Source organism: Carassius auratus, chromosome 40 (assembly GCF_003368295.1).
Source record: "Carassius auratus strain Wakin chromosome 40, ASM336829v1, whole genome shotgun sequence".
In the NCBI taxonomy this organism is placed as follows: domain Eukaryota; kingdom Metazoa; phylum Chordata; class Actinopteri; order Cypriniformes; family Cyprinidae; genus Carassius; species Carassius auratus.
Genome location: NC_039282.1, coordinates 3,865,434 through 3,886,936, shown reverse-complemented (window position 1 = coordinate 3,886,936; position 21,503 = coordinate 3,865,434). Strand labels below are relative to the sequence as shown.

The 21,503-nt window shown below is 35.7% G+C and overlaps 1 protein-coding gene across 1 annotated transcript in view; it reads left to right on the top strand.

Moving 5' to 3' along the window:
- Positions 1-20,715, top strand: part of LOC113058291 (nectin-3-like protein) — a 38,983-nt gene extending 18,268 nt beyond the window's left edge. Inside the window, exons 2-6 of the mRNA XM_026226056.1 lie at positions 6,790-7,137; positions 11,762-12,064; positions 14,161-14,278; positions 14,436-14,587; positions 17,086-20,715. Of these exons, the coding sequence (XP_026081841.1) occupies positions 6,790-7,137; positions 11,762-12,064; positions 14,161-14,278; positions 14,436-14,587; positions 17,086-17,768 (1,604 nt within the window). The 3' untranslated portion in view covers positions 17,769-20,715. The remainder of the gene's footprint in view (positions 1-6,789; positions 7,138-11,761; positions 12,065-14,160; positions 14,279-14,435; positions 14,588-17,085) is intronic.
- Positions 20,716-21,503: the final 788 nt, after the last annotated feature.

Genomic DNA, 21,503 nt, shown 5'->3' with positions numbered 1-21,503 from the left:
GATTATATACAGTTTAAATGCTATCCACAGCATATTTGGCCTGGAAATCATTTTAGTGCATCCTTCAGTTTGTAAGAACAAATAAAAAATATATATTTTTTTATTTTTCTTTAATAGATTTTAATTTTATTGCACTGATGAGGACGGAGGTTCTTATACAACCAGTGTATTTTGAATCCCAAATTATTTCTTTATTGACGCATTTCTTTTAAGTGAATCAGAATCACACAGCTCAACCAGTTGAGTGTGACTCAAATGAATCAGTTAATTTTAAGGAATCAAACTCATAGAACCTAACTTTGAAATGTAAATCAGTGTAGTTACAGTACCTGGTTGTCCTTATGAGCATGTGTAAATGTACACACATTATGAGTTTTATATATATTGCATGCTTATATATATATATATATATATATATACACACATACATATATCAATCAAATAAAGGAATATATTTGGTTTATAATTATTTTTACTATTGACTAGTTGGGGCCGGTTATTTTTTCATTAATTCTTAAAGGGGGGGTGAAATGCTCATTTTCACTCAATATCCTGTTAATCTTGAGTACCTATAGAGTAGTACTGCATCCTTCATATCTCCAAAAAGTCTTTAGTTTTATTATATTCATGAGAGAAAAATAGTCTGTGCCGATTTTTTTCGGAAAAACACGAGCTGCTGGAGGCGTGGCGTGTGGGCGGAGCTAAAGAATCACGAGCGCGAGTAGGCTTTTGCGTTGAGAGCGTTTGGAAGTTGTGACATTACCCTGAGGAAAAAAAAAAACCATCATCCAAAACAAACCATGGCTAACAGTCAGATTCAGCCATTTATTTATGATCCAGAATCAGATTCCGAGGCTGAAACTGAACGAGAGCAGCAGCAGCAATGACTACAACAGCGTCTCTATGTGGTATGTATTGAAACTGTATATATTTGCTAATGTAACCCCTCTCTCCCGGGTCCTTTCTGACGCTCCTCGCACTCGCTCCGAGAGGGGCTCAAACCTGGGTCTCCTCTAACAAGGAGGCTAAATGGCTACAGCCACTAACGTCTTTTGCTAGTGCGTCTCTTGAGATCGGGCAGCACTACTCGCTGGCCTCCGTTACACTTAGCGGTTTTGGAAAATGACTAAGTTCCACTTTATGTCGTCTTTTTTTTTCTTTAAAGGTGTACAAGAGGTTTACTTGATGTGCTTACGCACCGATAGCTAAGTTAACAACACAGAGATATTTGAAGCAGTTTTACTCACCGCCTGCGGTTCCAACACACGATCGTAACCCTTTTTCATTGGGACTGCATTATCCTTAAGAAATAAACGATGTGCAAATCCGGCGTCAAACTGGGCCTTGTTTGTAAAACAAGCATCTTCGAAATGCAGGGAACAAACAAAAACACTTGCACAACTCCGTTGATGCTCTGTAAAAATAAACTCCATCCACTGGTCCCTTAATGCTGTTTCTCTTTTGGTAATCTGTGCAGGGTTGTCTTGCCCTGGCAACGAAAAACACACTTCTTTTGTGACATTTCGCAACGCTCTCGCTCTGGTCAGTGAATGTCTCGTCTCTGCTCTGCTATACGGGAGCGCGCGCTTAGTGCCCTTAGGACCCATATAAGGAAATTCCACTCCATCTAACGTCACACAGACCCATACTCGAAAAAAACTTTCCGAAACTTGTGACAAATCCAACTCTTTAACAGTGTAAAAAACTCAGTATGCATGAAATAGCATTTCACCCCCCCCCCCCCTTTAAGGCTGTGTAAACACTTTTTCAAATAATTATTTTAAATGTTATAATCTCATAATTTGGTAATGAATTTGCATTTAGTTTGATCTGTATTCCTTAAAGGTACTAAAATAATCATCAATAGAATCATTAAGGAACCAGAAGCTTCAGAAGAGTTACATTCACAGTTCCCTTTTCTACTGCCGATGGAGCCTAACCTGGGCTATTCCTTTAATTCTGGTTTAATCAGGGTGGTTTGTGGCAAAATTCAGATAGACTCTTTTTGTGGTATCCCAGACAGGCCAAGATGGAACATGTACCATTTATGGATGCCCGAACTGTGTAACATACCACAAATTTCATCACGGTGGTGTGTATAGGTTTTTGGAGTTGTTTTCACAGGAGACTGCAGGCCAGTATTTTTGTCAGTGTGTGTTCGTTATCCTCCCTGATGAGCGCCGCTGGATGTGTTTGTAGAATGTATGTGTGTACGTGACAGGGGCAGGGTTGCGAGGTCAGCGGTGGTTTGGCTGGTAGACAGGTGACAGCTGCTCCCAAAGCTCAGACTGCAGTGAAGACTGTGTGTTGTTCTGGCCTATACACAACAAATATACATAGGCCAACCATAAACAAAGCATAAATAACAGCTCAAACCTTTGCCAATTGAAATGCCAGTTGACCCTGGTTTTCCAATGATAAAATATTACAACTGGATTTAGTTAGTACTACAAATTTTTCAGGTTGTCTTATGTTGCCTTGCATCCTAAGAGCTCTAAATCTCCTTGTGCTCACCTGGGTTTTGATGTGGCAGCCCAACATCAAACGTCAGACCACATCTGAAGTTTGCCTGGTCTTAAGTTTTGTTGCGAGTTAAGCACAATTTTAAGCCCCTTTTATTATAACTAGTCATTAGGTAAAACAGAGGGTTCCTTACTGAACAACCTCAGTTTTGGTTGAAAGTCATTTACATTTTTTATAATGTAAAAAGCGTTTAACATTTTAAATAGAAATCTTGTAGAATGGAATAGGACAATGATTTTTATCCTATACATTTCTTCTTCGTTACCATTTGTCAATGGTGTCTTTATTTGTTCTGGTTGTAAGTGCAGTATGTGTGTGTGTGTGTGTGTCTGGATTTCTATGACTGTCACATTGCTAATTTCTAAACATGTTTTGAGACCTCTGCATTCTGCTCCATTGTTGCATTCAGAGTTTATTGTAACACAAGACATGTCCTGTTACAACGGATGTAAAGTAATGCTCTTGATCCTATTTATACACACCTTTTAAATACTTTTTGAATATGTATATGTTGCTACATGTTATAAAATTCTAACAGATTAGGAATTAAATGATGCTGAGTAAATGATAGAAGAGACTTCATTTTGTGTGATTTATCTGTTTCACAAAACAGTAAAAAATTGAGCCTTACAGGTATAAAACTTTTGTAACCTACACTTGCTGATTGACGTAAATGTCTCTGGAATGATCACAGTGTGAATTGAAATGGGTGATCTTCCGGTCTCAGCAAATTTGATAGTCAAACAGTCAGTCAGATTGCAGTGTAGTCTCTCTCTGTCACACACACACCCACACACACACACATAAACACACCCTCCCTCTCTCCGTCTTTGTGTATGTGTGGTGGTATTCTTGCAATTACAGGGTGGGCAGGGGAACAGTCTGCACCCATACTGGCATGATATAATAGCAGAGGTTTACCACTAGTATGCAGCTGCCAATGTTTTAAAATATCAGCCACTATTTAGTGCCTGCATAGACCCACTTTTTATCATATGGCCTTGCATACCCAGCCTATGGATTTTAAATAGTATTGGTTTTACCTTGTTTTGATGGTAGGAATACTTCTTAGCACTGTCATTTGTAAAAACAGCATTAAATGCTCTAACTTCTTTTTAAAGAGAGGAAAGCATAGTGTCTCAATTAACAATTTTTCCATCTAAAATGCAGCAATTTGTGGGCTTTAATGACTGAGGAGATTTTATTTTCACTGCTCTGTGTTTAACTCAGAATATGTTTTGCAGAGCTCCCATTCTATAGCCTGTAATTTTTCTGTGTTTTCCAGTGATCTTTACGGAAATGTGTTCCTTTGTTTTGTTTTTTAGAACACCATGATTTCTTGCATGAGGTTTAGCTGCAGTGTGTTGTTGTTTTCTAACCAAGATTGACTGTTAAGGGAATAGTTTACCCAACAATGAAAAGTCTGTCTCATTTACTCACCCTTTGTCATACTAAACCTGTATGACTGACTTTATTGAACATGCAAGATCCAGTGTTGACCCTACTGGCTTTCATTGTATGGTCAAAAAAAATCTTCAAAATAGCATCTTTTGTGTATAAAGGGATACTAAAGTACTTGGAATGAAAGCGACAAAACTATCCGTAAAGCACTGTTTACAAGAAACAAACCAGACGTTTATCAGTATTACGGCACCAGAAGTTCAAGCAAAGTCACAAAAAGTGAAAAAAATATTTTTTTAAAAATTACTGAACAATATATGTAAATCAGGCTATTGGATAAACAAGTACACTACCATTGAAAAGTTTAGGATCAGTAAGATTTTTTAAAATAAATAAATACTTTTATTCAGAAAGGACACATTAGATTGATCAAAAGTGACAGAAATACTTTTATATTGTTACAAAAATAATTATTTTCAAATCTTTTTTTTTTTTTTTTTTTTTCTATTCATCAAAGAATCCTCAAAAAAAGGTAGCACTTTATTTAAGGGTTTCTTACCTAGTTGCTTATTAGCATGCATATTACTAGAATTTTAGCCATTTACTAGTAGTTATTAAGCACATATTAATGCCTGATTCTACATGACCTTACTCTACACCCCTAATTCTACCCAATCCCTAAAACTAACAACTACCTTATTAACTATTAAATACGCAGCAAATTAGAAATTCTTTGAAGGAAAAGTCATAGTTAAAGGTTTAGTTCACCGAAAATTTTAAATTATGTCATTAATGACTCACCCTCATGTCGTTCCAAAACCGTAAGACCTCTGTTCAACTTTGGAACAGAGTTTAAGATATTTTAGATTTAGTCCGAGAGCTTTCTGTCCCTTTTGAAGAACCTAGAATATGACATATTTTCAGTTGTTTCACACTTTTTTGTTATGTATATAATTCCATATATAATTCCACGTGTGTTAATTCATAGTTTTGATGCCTTCAGTGTGAATCTACAATTTTCATAGTCATGACAATAAAGAAAACTCTTTGAATGAGAAGGTGTGTCCAAACTGTTAGTCTGTACTGTATATATATATATATATATATATATATATATATATATATATTATTATTATTAAGCAGCACATGAAATTGAGCAACAAATCAATGTGTAAGAATGATTTCTGAAGGATCATGTGACACTGAAAACTGGAGTAATGATGCTTAAAATGCAGCTTTGTCATCAACAGAATAAATGACATTTTAAAATATATAACAGAAAAAACCTATTACATACATATTTCACAATATTTCTGTTTTTACAGCATTTAAGATCAAATAATTTCAGCCTTGGTGAGCAAAAATAATAAGAATTCTTACCAACCACACAACATTTAAACGATAGTGTACATATACGTTTTTTTTGTTTGTTTGTTTTTTTAAGCATGTAGAGGTATTTAATTGGAGAAAAAAGAAATGACTTTCGCCAATATTTAGAAGTACACTAGCATGATATCTTTAAGCTAACGACATTCTTGACTGTTATATCATGGTGTCTTTGATAGGACCCCTTATGGACTGTCTGATCTCCTTGTCTTCCCAACACCTTTTTTTTAATCATTCATTTCCATTGTAACAGTAACTACTAGCTTGCCAGAATATCATGAATCAGCAAATAACTCCAGAATGTTAAAGTAAACATGCAAAGGGCACAGGCACAGATTAAAGACACCTATTAAACAGCAAAAAACTGTTGTTTTTCATCTTGTTCCAGCGGCTTTTATTAGGCAAGGTGCTCAGACGGTTAATGCAGAGGACAGTCAGAGCGTCCCGCGGCGTGATGCGGAGGTCTGTTTGGTGCTCACTATGGATGTGAAGCAAGGGCTTTGTGGCACAGCACTCTCAGCCTGTTGCAGTTGAGAAGGAAGGCCTCCCGCATGGGGCGTAATTAAGGCTGGGGAAAACATGAGCCCTCATTATCTGCCATACGAGATCTCTCACCATTGTACCTCAGTTATGACTTTTCAAGGGTTCTCCTGATGGAAGTGATGTCAGCCAGATTAGACAGATGGAACTGATTAAGAGCATATAACATTTGAAACTGATTCACAGTATAATGTAAAAAGATTTCAGTAAAATGTTCCTCTAAAATGTTCTAAACCATGTCTGCATTTGTGATAAGAGAAACTACAAACAATTTGTAGCATTTGAATCATCAGTGGCAAATTCTTTAAATTTGAAAACGTACTTACAGACTGTGGGTCAGAAGCGAAATCGTTTTGTAAATACAACTTTATTTACAAAACTGTAAATAAAGCAGTTATGGGAGCAACAATACTACAGCGAGAAGAAAAGTTATGCCTTCTTTCTATGCTTGAACATTTGGGCAGTGTTATGCAAATCTTCCCACATTGTGATGTAGAGAAAGGGGCATTAGAACGAGCTGTTTTAGGAGGACGTGGTTGACTATTAACTTGTATAAAGAATATCTCTTCGGATTTGAGAGTTTAGTCTTTGCAACTTTACAGATCTTCTTTATGCACCAAGAATTGTAACACTCCAAAGTGAAAGGAAAAATGTATATTGCATCATATGACCCCTTTAAAAATAAAGGTTCTTTATTGGCATCTATGATTCAATGAGAACTTTTACATTCATAGAAACTTTCCATTCCACAAAAGGTTATTTAGAGTGGAAAAGGGAAAGAACTGTTTTATGAACTGGTCAATGAACGGTTCTTATGGGAACCCAGCATTGCTTCAAACCCCCTTTTGGAACCTTTATTTTATAGAGTGTTGAATGGAAACTTGGCAACTGTTCATCTATTTCCTGTATCATTATTTCTGATGATCTGTTTCTCTACAGGTGTGTGGGCCAACAGAGTTGTTGTTCCTGAGCAGGTGACTGCAGTGCTGGGGAAAAACGTTACTTTGACCTGCAGGGTAGAGGTCAGCACAAACCTCAGCCTGACCCAGAGTTCCTGGGAACGCCGGCTTCCCTCCGGCACCACCACTTTGGCTGTCTTCAACCCCCAGTACGGGACCTCCATATCTGATGAGTACAGCAAACGGGTGCACTTCATCAACCCCTCAGTGCATGATGCATCCATTGTCCTGCAGGGCATGGGGTTTGCAGACATTGGGACCTATACTTGTAAAGCGGTCACCTTCCAACTTGGAAACATGCAAGCATCCACAACTGTGGACATTATGGGTGAGTATATGTTTGTGAACATTTTGTACACTATATAATTGTATAGTTGTGAATTCTTTGAGGCGAACCATTTCGTAAAACATTTTAGAATCCTCCTGAAACCTAAAACTGTTGGGTCATACATTTTTTATTCCTCTTATCATTGATGAGGTTAATGCTTTGAAAATTCGTGTATCTTGTGTATTCATTGGCTCTGACTAAGTCTTGTCATTCAAAACTGATATGTTATATGAAATGTTTTTGTTTAAAGAAACTGTAAATTTGCAATAGGTATAATAAAAATTAGCTTATTATTAATATTACATTTAAAAAATGATATACATTATATAAGTATTTATTAATACATTTGTAATTTTTTCACAGATTTGTATATTATTTTATTCAACACAAAAAGCATGAACAATAACAAATTATAAACATTATTATTCATAAATGGATTAATTAAATGCATTTATTTATTTTCCCATGTTTGTTTATTATTTATAAGAACATAAATTGTTAACAATAACAAAACATATAAACGCACATTTATTTAATTATTTATATATTTATACTTTTGCTAATGGTTTTATTTACGTGCAGTTTTATTTATGCAGGGCACTTTAAAGTGATTAACATTCCAAAAACTGTCTATTGAAAACAAGACTGGAATTAAAGGAGAGTGGTTTAGAAGCTTGAGTTGGAATGACTTATTTTTGGTTGTAATTACAGAAAGGGCTGGAAACACCCTTCACAGAGCCCCTTTTCTGCTCGAGTGAAGAGATGACAGAAATATATGTCACACACTAGCATGACAGCACATTCCTTCTGTTTTGATTTGTGGGGTGCCAATTTTTCCTCCTTGTATATTTCCTGCATCCATAAAAAAAGAAGCTAATCTTTTCTCTATTTTAAGTAATAAAACTTCTGAATTGTATCGATCCAGTCTGAAAAGGCATTATTAGTCCTTGGCTTTTTTACAGAAAAGGGATAAACATTTACTCAAACCTCTAAAACCATAAAAGTCACTGGCCAATCAGCTGCTTCGAGTTTGAAGCCACCATCCCTATTCCTGTAAATTTAACAGTGATGAATCATCAGAGGAATTCTCAGTGACCGTGTGAATTTTACCAATAAAACAGATCAGATGCAGCACGCAAGCTAAGTGGTATAATTTGTACCCACAATTCATTCCTTTTTTTAACATGACAGCCCTGGTCTGCAACCCAGAGCGGGAATGTTTGGGTCTGGATTTGTGTGGGTGACAATGACCCGGCCCTAATTCCTTCCTCTTTTGATGATAAATCATTACCCTGACCCTCTCTGGGACATTCGCCCACACACAACCTGGACATAAGATCAGCTGGTTCTCCATTCCCCGTCTTCTATCGGGAGGGTTGGGTGTGAATGAGTTGCCAAGATGCCCCTGCAAGTGACGCTGAGTCAGCAGAGCTCCAGCGTGATGTAGATGGTATAGGGTTCAGGTTAGATGAATGCAGGGTGGGTCTGACATTGGCATTCAGAAGACAGTGCTCTGTAATACACTGTGTCCCCACCATTAAGGTACCACAGCGCTATATTTAGCATTAGGAGTCCCTGGGGTTATTTCGATTTCTCGTATACAGGAGTGGCCTGTAAACAGAGCAGAACAGGTGCGTGGAGCAGACGGCCTTGTGTGTAGGATTAAGTTGACGTTCCTGGCCCACATGGCAAGACTGTTTCTAAAGAGTGCAGCTGTTGCAGTTCTCTGGAGAGAGTGATGGAGAAAGGAAAGAGGGAAAAGGTCTAATTAAAATAGTATTGATGCAATTTTATTATGGCTGCATTCACAGTTCATTGTGGCCCAAATCTGAATTCTGACCTTTGCCAGTTTTCATGTAAGACGTTACTAGATTTTTACACTAGATTTAATTGAATTAATAGAATTAATTGTTCAAAAGTGACATTAAACACATTTGTAATATTACAAAATATTTTCTTTTAAAATAAAACCGGTTCATCAAAGAATCCTGAAAAGAATATATGATGATTTACACAAAATGATTTAACATTGATAAGTCGTGTTTCTTGTTAGAATACTTTTTGGAAGGATCATGTGACACTGAAGACTGGAGTACTGATGCTGAAAATTCAGCTTTGCATCACAGGAATAAATTACGTTTTTAAATATATTTCAATAGCAAACAGTTGCTTTGAATTAAAATTATATTTCACAATATTACTGTTTTTACTGTACGTTTAAACAAATAATGCAGACTTGGTGAGTATGAGGGAATTCTTTCACAAACTTTTTTTTTTTTTTTTATCTACAGTTTCATACCATTTGAACAAGGACCCATACATTATTATGGACATAGTTTTAATGCCCAACTTGAAGGCCAAGAATCATGGTATATGAATATATGGACCACATTAATCAGGTCATGTGAATATCCTCACAAAACGGAATTTGAACTGAAAATCGAAATTGGACACTGGCTTGTAGTGCGAATTTAACCTTTCAAGTGAGTGGTCTCTTAGTTAACTAATGTTATTTCAGAAATTAAAACAATAGCTGAAATTGAGTCAGTTGTTTTAATTCCAGCAGTCTGGAGTTTAGTTGCTCAGGGCTGCTGAATATTTTACAATGATTGATTCAGCTGTAATACACAGTGGGCCACATTCATCAATCTAACGTATAATGAACACAGGTCCGTGCGACAGCGTTCACGTGTGATTCATGAAACATTCATATGCCGCCAATCTCATCGTACAAATTATCGCACGGTGATAAAAGTGGAGGCAGAAAACAGAGTTTATGACACGGAGAAACTATTTACACTGTTAAAATAGCAAGATCTTCTGCTATAAATACTACTTAATGCAATTATCTTAATAATAACTTCAGTGTAAATTATCATTTTATTCAAATTTCTAAAAGGGTGCCACCCTATTCAGACAATAAAGCCTTCCCTACACATACCCTAACCTTACCCGATACTTTATTTTCAACTTTTTTATTATTTCCTTCATTTTTATTGAAAATAAATGCCTTTCCGATGCGATATGGTATTTGAAAAGGGGCGAATTGTTTTTTGGCAAAGACAGGTTCGAACTCCGGTCGATCGAGTCAAAAAGCGCACACTTTACCATCTTTCACTGAAACTGATGTACGACGTGCGTCTTTTTGAAGTGTTTACTACCCCAGTCACACATTGGTGGGCGGAGTTTGTGTAAATAGCCTCTGCCAACAAGACGGGCTATTTGCACTTAGTGTAAATAGACACTCCGTTATTTTATTCAATTTATAGACTTCATTTCTGTTGTTCGCCTTTCACAGAAAAAAAAAAAGACAATCTAATCTTACTGGTTAGCGATCGACTAATGAACTTCGTTTGACGGTCAGGAAAATAAAAACTAACAAAATGCTGTCATTCATTCGATTCTCCCCCATGAAAAGCAGCTTGCGTACAAGTTCAGGTAACTCCAAAACTTGCGTACACAAGCTGAGACCAGACGAGAGATTTGATCATAGCCACCACTCACATCCATATTGATAAATTTCAAGTTTTGCATTGAAGCGACCGTACGCCCAATTTTCTTCGTAAATGGGGCCCAATTTGTCTTTCCTTCTGTTCTCTATAAATCCATGTGGAATATCTCAATAAACTAATTTGCCACTTTTCTATAGAGACAGAAGCCACTTAGACGCACTCACAACATGTTGTTGTACTCATACCTCAGCACTCAGTCATTTCAGATCATCCATTTTTTATGTGAATTTGTACGGTTGGTGTAATAAATCAATTCTGACTGTACTAATGCCTGTTTCCACCCTTAACATGTTTATTTATTCATCTTGTTGTATATCATCCTGTAAGTTCCATATCAATAAATCATTTTGTACAGTTCTTCCTGACCCTTTCATTTCATTTATTATTTATTTCTTGTTTTTCTGTTGCTTAAGTCAAGTACTGTTATACTTAATAACAGTAACATTTATATTATACACACACACACACACACATATATATATATATATATAGTGTGTGTGTGTTTGTCTACTATTGAAAAATCTGTAAGGAAGACTCATTGGTAAGATTTGTTTAATGCTTTAAAAAAACATTTTATGGACAATAAGGCTGCATTTGTTTAATCAAGAAATATTGTAAAATAATATTATAATTTAAAACAAATATTTTCTATTTTAATATGTTTTAACATGTAATTTATTCCTGTGATGCAAAGGTGAATTTCCTGCATCATTACTTCAGTCAGTTGTGCTGCACATTATTTTTGTGGAAACTGTGATTCTTTTTTTTTTTTTCAGGATTTTTTGATGAAAGGAAAATTCAAAAGAACAGCATTTATTTGAAATATAATTTTTTTTTCAAAGATTATAAATGCGTTTACTCTCACATTTGATTAATCTGATGTCCTTTCTGAATAAAATTTGTAATTTATTTAAAAATAATCGTACTGACCTGAAACTTTTGAATGCTATTCTATATCCATCCATCCATCCATATATAGGCTCTATTGTTTTATTCACAAATGCCCTCATATTTATGTCCAACAGTTGAACAGTTTTTATAAAAAAAAAAAAAAGTGCATTAATAAAGACAAGATAAAGTAAGTAAAATAGGTTCTCATTTTCTCTGTGTAGTGGAGCCAAAGGTATATTTGTCTCCTGGCCCCTTGTCTCTGTTGGATGGACGTGGTCAAACTCTGGTGGCGACATGTACAGCTGAAAGGGCTCGTCCAGCAGCAGAGGTCTTCTGGGATTCAGACCTGCCAGGCCAGCAGTCAGCAGTCGTCACACAGCAGGAGCCTGAAGGCACTACCACCTCTTCAGTCCACTATGTCTGGGCCCCCACCCGGGATGCATTTGGCCGGTCCCTCAGCTGCGTTGTTCGTCACCCGGCCTTATCCAAGGATTTCCACATTCCCTACCGGCTCAATGTGTTTTGTGAGTGTGAATTGCTTTTATCAACATTCTCCCTGTAGAAGAACTTTAATCTTGTTTTGTATTTCAAGGTCTTCATGGGTTTTCTGTATGCACTGATCGCTCTGTTTTGATGCTCTCAAATTTATAAGATGTTAATATAGGATTTATTTTAATGTTTTAATCTTCATTGTGCTTCCCTTTGACAACTAAAACTGTTGGCTGCTGTCTGTTTGAATGGCGCACTGCTTAATGGAGGCACTTTTTGAAATATCCGACAAGAAATCTACATTTAGAAAGATAATTTTCTGCAGTAAATTAATTTAAGTTTTAATAATGTTTATATATTTAAAATAAAATATTTACAGTGTAGTGTTGAAAGTGGCAACTGTGGTTTGCATTGTTCAATAAGAAAGCAGAACACTGGCAATGTTGATAAGAATTCGATCACACTGTTTTATATTGACTTCTGGGGTTGAATCTCAAGGCTCTGTGTTTCACTCCTGAATCTTCTTTCCATATCACACATATGTTTATTTTCTCAGCCACAGCTAAGCCTCGGCATCCTGAGGTTTCTGTGTAATTGAGTGAGCCAATCACATCTCCCCTGGCTGTTTCTAGGACTCACATCCAGAGCGTGAGAATAATGGCACGCTCAGATTTAATGTCTTATTAAAATAATTTATAGTTTCATTGCTTAAAAAAACAATTACAGAGGACTACACAAAGTCAGCTTCCAAAGTAGCATTTATATGGATTAGAGAGATAGTTCACCCAAAAGAAATGTGCCTCTACAATCCTACACTCAACTTTGCTGTTTCAGCCCTGTATGACTTTCTCTGTCGTGGAACACAAAATGACAACAATCTAAAATCATCCTCGAAGCTATCATATGGGTTGATAAAATGTTAAACCAGCCTGATCTCATGGCAATTCATACATATATTAAGAGGTGACTAATTCGAATTCGAATAATGTACGAATGAGATGGTACAAATTCATACGATTTGTGCTAAATTGTATGTATTTTATGAGTTGCGCAATTCATACAAATTTGTATGAATGACCTACACTTAACCACGCCTCTAAACCTACACACCACTGGGGTCTAGACAAAAAGTGAGGTCGTACAAAATCGCACAAGGTTGTAAGAATTCATACGAATTAGCCACGAACTGCTCGTGAGATAGTGTTGGTTAAACTTGTCAGCTCCAATTTCAAGTAATTTTCATTGTATAGGAAAGAGCAGCACGGACCTTTAACAAAATCGTTTTCATTTTGACGAATCAGTATCACTTCTTAAAGGAACACTCCACTTAAAAAAAAAAAAAACAGGCTAATTTTCCAACTCCCCTAGAGTTAAACAGTAAAGTTTTACCGTTTTTGAATCCATTCAGCCGATCTCCGGGTCTGGCAGGTAGCACTTTTAGCTTAGCTTAGCATAGATCATTGAATCTGATTAGACTGTTAGCATCTCGCTCAAAAATGACCAAAGAGTTTCTATATTTTTCCTATTTAAACTGTAGTTACATTGTGTACTAAAACTGATGGAAAATGAAAAGTTGCAATTTTCTAGTTCGATGTGGCTAGGAACTATACTTTCATTCCGGTGTAATAATCAAGGAACTGCCGTACCATGGGTGCAGCAGATGCAGTGATATTACACAGCTCCTGAAAATAGTCCAAAGCTATTGCTGCAACTACACAAACTAGCTGGGGACTATTTTAGACTGCCGCATGTTGCCACAATTTACAGTGTTCATTATAATATTTAAAAATGAAAAACATTTGAATTTGAACATGCTTCACCTTTAATATTATAGTAATGTGCCAACTAGAGATTCCCTGTATGTTAAACAACATTAGTTAAGTGATACTGAATATATATTTGTACTGTATCTGATATATATTCAGATGAATTAAAATCGAACCAAGTACTTGTGAAACAAAATCAAATTGATTGTGTGATATATTTCTTAATTCCCAATTCTACAAAATATCCTCTTTTGTGTTCTGTGCAACAGAGGAAAGGGTTTATGTTTTGCTAAGTTCTATAAATGATTATAGCAAGGCGAATCATGTTCTGCCTTCATGCAACAGTGATTTATATTATGTCACAGTTGTTCCAGAGGTTATGGTGATAGGCCGGCAGGACGTGTGGTACGTGGGACAAAAAGATGTACAGCTGGACTGTAGAGCCAGTGCCAACCCACCTGCTCTCTTGTTCCTCTGGACCAGGTCTGTACACTCATCTACACTAAAGTTTACTACTGTACTTCTAATCTTATTGGCCAGGTCAAGTCAATGGTGCAGTAGAATTCAAAGTGACGTCCTGCAGCAAAACTCGTTGTCAGCAAGCTCGAAACTGATAATCGTGTCTTTCGTCACTCCCCAGACTGGACGCACCAATGCCTGCAGGTTTGGACACATCTAATGGCAGCCTGCTGTTTACTCGTCCTTTAGAGCCGAGCGACTCCGGACAATACAGGTGTGAAGTACAGAACGATGTCGGGCGGAGCTTTAAGGATGTACGCTTCTTGGTACAAGGTGAGAAGTTTCTCGTAACCTTTCAGGTCCACAGATACCAGTGATGATGTTTTCTCCATAGGGGGCTGAAGTTTGAGTGATAAATGATGTCCTGACATTCTCTCTACCCTCTTGAAACAGACACCACTCGCACTTATGCACACAGTCACTTACTCAAGTGAGGCAATGAGGCATAACTCTCTAGTCCTCCATAGTGCACCAGAGAATCGACTCAACTGTTACCGAATTTGCTGTTAACTTGTTGAGTTAACTCACAAATATCCTGAGTAAAATGAACCATTTATGATTTCATTGATTTATGGAGTGCTGAAAGAACAAGTCCTAAAATGCGAAAGCAAAAGCAATCTTGGACTTGGTTGCATGGTTTCAAAATCAATGGGTTTTTCGGTTAAATGCCTAAAATAAGGTCTGTGGTTAACGCAAGCTATTTTCATGTTTTATTCTGCAACTGGCTTTTAAAAGGCACTTGCTAATGGGACTACAGAGGTTTTCTGGGCCATGAATTGTCATCATACTTAACAGGAAAACTCATCTATTTATTAGTCCACTTTTACAGCCTCATTGTGTTCATACTTGCACTCTTGCGAACTATTCTAACTCAAACTTTCCACCTTTCTTAAGTATAATGGTGCTGACGTTGAAGTCATGCTTTTACTTCTGTGTTTAGCCTTGAAAATTCATTTTTTTATGTTGTGTTTATCTTGATGAACAAAAAGTTTGTCGGACACAGAGCTCATTTTCCTTGGAATAATCCAGAGGTAAATATAAAAATACTATTGGCCTTTAGTTGAGGACACCAGGGTGATGTGAACTTCCAGGATGACCTACAAAAATACATCATCCCTGCTGCGGTCTATTAATGATTTCTTCCACTTTGTCCACCAACTTAGATTTATTATAACCTATTGTAATATATTTGGAACAGCCTGGAAAACCCTGACAAAACTCACAGGATGTTTTCTTGTGTTTGACATTTTTGTGTATCATTGAGTGCTTCCTGTGACTGAATATGTGAATTCCTGAATCTCTTGTTGAAGATACTGTTAACAGAAGCTCTTTCTGAAAGCTGGATGAATGTGCCAAATGCTCGACACTTGGCCTGCGAGGTTTCTGCAGTGACGCAAATAAGGTTGGACAAAACTCGCAGCAGTTTCAATTTAACCAGCTCTTTGCCACTGTGCTTTTGACCACATGTTTGGCTCTTTCCCAGGAGGCAAAACATGAGGAACCTTTATCATGTAGCTCTGCGGTCAAATCATAATCCAAATATTTTGGCAGTTTTTGGACTTTAGTGGTGCACAAGCATGGATGATGGAAGGATAAAGAAAACGTTGTCTCAAGTTGACGTCCCCTACAGGAAATGGTTACACCAAATAGTTATTTTATACTAACCAAAAGTTTTAACATCCTTTCTCTGTTTAATGTCCCTTAAAAAGAGTGAAGTGCCAGTCGTGAAGACTTGTTCATTCTTACTGTCTTCACAGGCCTCCTATTATCTTGAGTAATAACCTTTTAAAAACCACTTGCCTCTAAACATTATTTTTCCTTGGCCCTCACAGTATCTGCTGAAGGCTTTTTGTTGTTGTTGTTGTTTTAGTTGATTTTGGGACAAAATTATTGGTACAATATCTGTCAATATAATATCTCTGTGTGTTTGTGTGTGTGTGTGTAGAATTGTGCAGTTCTATATCTTTATCCGCATACATACAGTACACTTAAGCAATATATACTATAAAGCAAAAGTGCCTGATTTTTTTTTTTCACAAACTGTACATATATTATTAGCTGGTTCTTTATATAAAATGATAATGGATAGGAATATATCAAGATTTTCTTTAAAACCGCTTTGAAACAATGTGTACTGTGAAAAGTGCTTTAATGTAAAAAAAAAATAAATAAAAAAAATTCTGATTATTATTGAGACAAAATATCAGCTTGTCAGTACGGACCAGAATTGGTATATATTTTTATTTATTGATTTGATTTAAATTAATTTCTTTGAATTTTTTAGGTATACGTTTAAATCAAGAAAATTGTTCCCAGTGGTGTTTGAGAAAAAAAAAATTAATTCCAGGTTTATTTTAGAATCATATTGTTATAGTTTTTATTCATATTTTGGATTTGTTTTTAATTTTTTCTGTTTAATTTAAGGTTTACTATCATTTAAGTAATTTACATTTTTGTTAGTTTTTCATATGTCTGTATAGTTTTCAGATGATTATTTTATTTTATATAGTTTTTTTTTCTTCAGTTTTTAGTTATTTTACACAATGAGATAAACTAAAGTGTTTTATATTTTATTTGAATTCCATTGGTTTTAGTTTAGTGTTATGCTCATTTTAGAGTAAAACTGATTTTGTTTTAAAAGTATCGATTTTAATATCAGATTATCAAGACCAACCAGCATATCAATATCGGTAAATTTACATCACAACTTGTCTTTAATTATATACCTGTTTGCATATATTTTAATATTTGCCAATATCTCGCCCTTTCAGAGCCGCCACCAACCACCGCAGCCACCAGCACCAGCTCCAGCTCCAGCACCAGCTCCAGCACCAGCACCAGCACCAGCTCCAGCAGCAAGTCCATCCTGCCTGACACCAGCTCAACCATCACAGCTCCCATCAACCAACATGCCCACTTCACCGCCCCGACTCGGTCCTCTCCGCCGGACAGCGGCCTGGGCACTATCCTGGGCGGTGCTGTCGGTGGGATCCTGATCCTAGTGTTGCTGATGGCGCTGGTGGGGGCTTTCTACATGCGACAACGCCGGACATTCAGAGGAGACTACTACACCAAACAGTACATCGGCCCATCCGACATGCAAAAAGAGTCACAAATGGACGTCCTTCAACCCCATGAACTTCAGGACGTTTACGGCGACGACTCGGGCAACGGCAGCCAAGACTTGAAGCCCATTCCCGAAGGAGACATTATCTATCCCGATTACTCCAATGACCACAAAGACATGGAGGGCTGGGAAGACAATCTCAGCCTTCAGAGAGAGAGCTCGTATTACTCCGACCAACACAACCATCATAACGTGAACCCCAGCGGGCCGCCGCTACACAACGGCTCCCCTTACCTGCAGGACGAGTGCTACGACAACGGCACGGACAGCGACTACGTGTCTCACGTCGATGGATCTGTGATTTCACGCAGGGAATGGTATGTTTAAAAAGACTGGGGAACTTTAACTGGACAACAATAATTTAAAATGAGCGAGAAAGTGTTATTTAACTCCGCAGAGTGAGATAAAGTGTATGTTATAAATGTATTTTGTGTATCCTTCATGCTTGGTTTACGATTTCATCCTCACGTTTTACACATAGCAAACGGCTGTAATTTACTGCAGATATGTTCTGGATGGTTTTCGTTCAGTGGCCCGCTGCCACTGAAGGATGTAAAGGGGGAGGTTTACATGGTTTATGATCACAGGGTGGATTTACACAAAGAAAACATGTCTGCTAAATTTAAGCTACACTGTGTGCGTATTTCAGTTACCACATTGCACATGACTGTCAGCTTTAAAACCAGGTGCAGGGTATTCTTGGTTCCTTCCTCTCAATTTATTTTTATTTTTATTAAATATATACATATGACTTCTCCAGTGTAGGAGCAAAACATCACTTTATTTTCACATGAAGACACATGAACTAATTTCGAAAGTCTTGAGTCATACGTTTTTATTGCACAGATTTTTTTTCTTTTCTTTTTAAATGAGTATTTATATTTTGTTTTTGAGGAATAAATATCTTAATCTATTAGAATATATTAATATCATATTATGATAAATAATAGAAATATCTTGAAGATATTTTATGAGAAGCAAAAATTGCATGAGATAGCATACTTCAGTGTTCCATGGATGAAGGTTCTTGTATTTATTATAATTATTATCATTACTATTATTTTAAGCATAAAAATAATGCTTGTTATTTAAAAAAATAAATACAAATAAAATAATACTACTAATAATGTTATGTTTAAAATAATAAATAAACAACAGCGGGGTAAGAAAAATAAACATAATTAAATCATTTAAAAAGTTTACTTAATATATTTAATACATTTAATATTATGTATTCTCAAGAAATTGTACCATATTTTAAATGCTACTATATTTAAAAAAAAGATACATTTTCATGAGAAAGCAAAACTTTTCTTCATAAAGAATATTAAAAATGTACGTTAAGTGTTTGTAAAAGTTTTGTTAAAATTGCCAGTCGAATAATAAAAATAAACTTAATTCAAGATGTACTGTGCTAATTTTACTTTCCCAGCTTAATGTTTTTAATACATTTAAATATTAATAATAATATCTTTTAATAAGATTTTGAAATAAAGAAACTGAATATTGCAATATCGCTAAGAATATTTAAAGATTTACATCTGGTATTCCTTGGAAAAATTTTTTTGTATTATTATCATTAATATCATTATAAGTATATTTTTAGGTTTATGTTAAAAACAATAAAAAAAATGGCCAGTGGCATTAAGTTGATGCAATTTTTCCTTTTCAGCTAAATTGTATTAAATATGAATACATAAATGTACATAAATATGACCCAGCTGGTCTATATTTTGATGCATTTCATCACACAGTGTCTTTTTCATTAATGGATAAGTTAGAGAGCAATAGAAGAAGAGTTTTATGTGGTTCTTCTGAGGACCTGTCATAAGGCTGTTGGGGGGTTGACGCTCGCAACAGATCAAAAAGACCACATTCTGCACCAATGGTTTTACCGAAGCCATATGGCCTTTGCCAATTCAGTTCACTCCTTTTAATTTTATGCTGATTTCTTTTTTTCTCTCCACCTCTCCACCCTTGCTACTCACACACTCCCATCCCTGTGTCGAGAGCTTCAGATTTCCCAGAATAAACTGTCCGGCGAGCATCAGACATGTGCCGCATGGGCTTCCTCTAGCATGCTTCACCTCAAAGATCAAACTTTGTAATGAATATTTTCTGCCCTCTTGAAAACAGGCCTAGCTCCATTCCGTCTCTGAATTGTGCCGAGCATCTGTTCACAAGCACGCGAGGTTGTTTTTCTCCATTAGTCTCGATGGTCACACGTTACATGCCTATCGAAAAAGATCCGGTAGTCGCTAATGCTTGGGTTCGTTGTTCATAAATCAGCGGCGATGTTGCTTCAGCTGCGGAAGTCTGTTTTGAGTTTTCAAGACAGAAATCTTTTTTTGTTCAATGGATTGGGCTGCTTCTCATCTGGATCTTAACTGGGCAGTTATTTGTATCACTAATTATTGGACAGAAAGTCTTGAATCATGTTAAAAAAGAGTTTACCTCACTGTAAAAGAATGTGGAGGACAGAACTCAACATTTTATGTTCATTGTTGCATTGAAAATTAGTTCAACTGAAGTTCTAACTGAACTTTACAGTGTATTTTTACCTTGGTATATTTTATTTTTATTCCCTATTCCCAATTTCACCCAGAAAGGTGAATAATTTTTTTTCTTTATTATTATTATTTCTATTTATTTTTATTATTTTTTTTTTTTTTACTTTGTTAAAACGTTAAATACTACATTTCTTCAATTTTGAATAAATTCACAATCATAGTGCCTTTGGCTGTACATCAAAGCATCAGATATTTATTCTTTCACCATTCAGTGACACACTTTTCTGTTCTGTATTCCCAAAGTGTTATTTGTGTTCCTGTTAATACTGTATTTTCTGGATTTCTGGATGTTTAACAAGATGACACTTGTTGCAAGTTCAAATCCCAGGCAATGGTGCAAACTCACTGGAAATTTACAGCAGAAGCACTTGCAAGTGTGACGGTGCCAGTTGCGGTGTATGTTTTTATGTTGTTTTATTTTTGTACATATTCTGGCAGGAGATACTTGTCTATGGAATAAACATATTTTTATATGAGGCCAGAACATTAAGCAGAGAATGTTCACGCTTAGTTAATGTGCTTTTTATCTTCTCATGTTCATTTTTATATATATATATTTACATCTCAGGAGTTTGAAAGATTATTTTGTACATAATAGAGTTACACAAATGTTGATGACCTGTAAATCATTTTGGAAATGAGGGACAGATTGTTGTTTTGTTTTTGATGCCTTCTGTTTATAATAAAAAAAGGTCTTTTTCGAAAAATGTTAAGGTTACAGTCTCACTTCATTCAGAAAATATATTTTTTTGTTAAACATATGACCCTTGAAGGCATTTTCAATGTACTAATTTAATGAAGTTACAGGACTGTGAAAATTGACAGTTGTAAAGTTAAATACTTCTGTTCCATAAAAGCATCAGTTATTTATTATTTTACTATTCAGTGACATTTCTCTTCAGTATTCCCATAGTTTAAACAGTAAAATAATATATGTTTATATTTAAGAAAAAATTGATGTAAAAGAAAAATAACATAATAAATAAAATATAATAAAAAAAAAAAATATATATATATATATATATCTATCTATCTATCTATCTATCTATCTATATATATATATATATATATATATATATATATATATATATATATACATTTTTTTTTTCTTTTTTAAGCAGAGTGGCAGAATAAATTTATTTTGTTTTATGGAAGTCATTTTTGCAAAAACAGACTGTTCCTCACACAAAGCTATCGTATGGACTCAGCTTTCAGATTTGAAATACAGACAACTAAACTATCTTTATGTTATGGTAATAGTGCTTTTTGGTTTGGAGTTTGACAGCTTCTTGTCACTTCTGCAGGATGGAAAACAGCAGTTTGGACTCATTTTGTGCTCAGCAGACAATAAAGTTAGCTCTGAAGCATTTTAAGACGGAGTAAATGAGGACAGAATCTCCATATTGGGCAAACTACATCCCTACTATTTATCTTCAAGTACTGTCAATAACCAGATAGAGCTGATAGAGATACCAACTATGTGTTTTTTTGT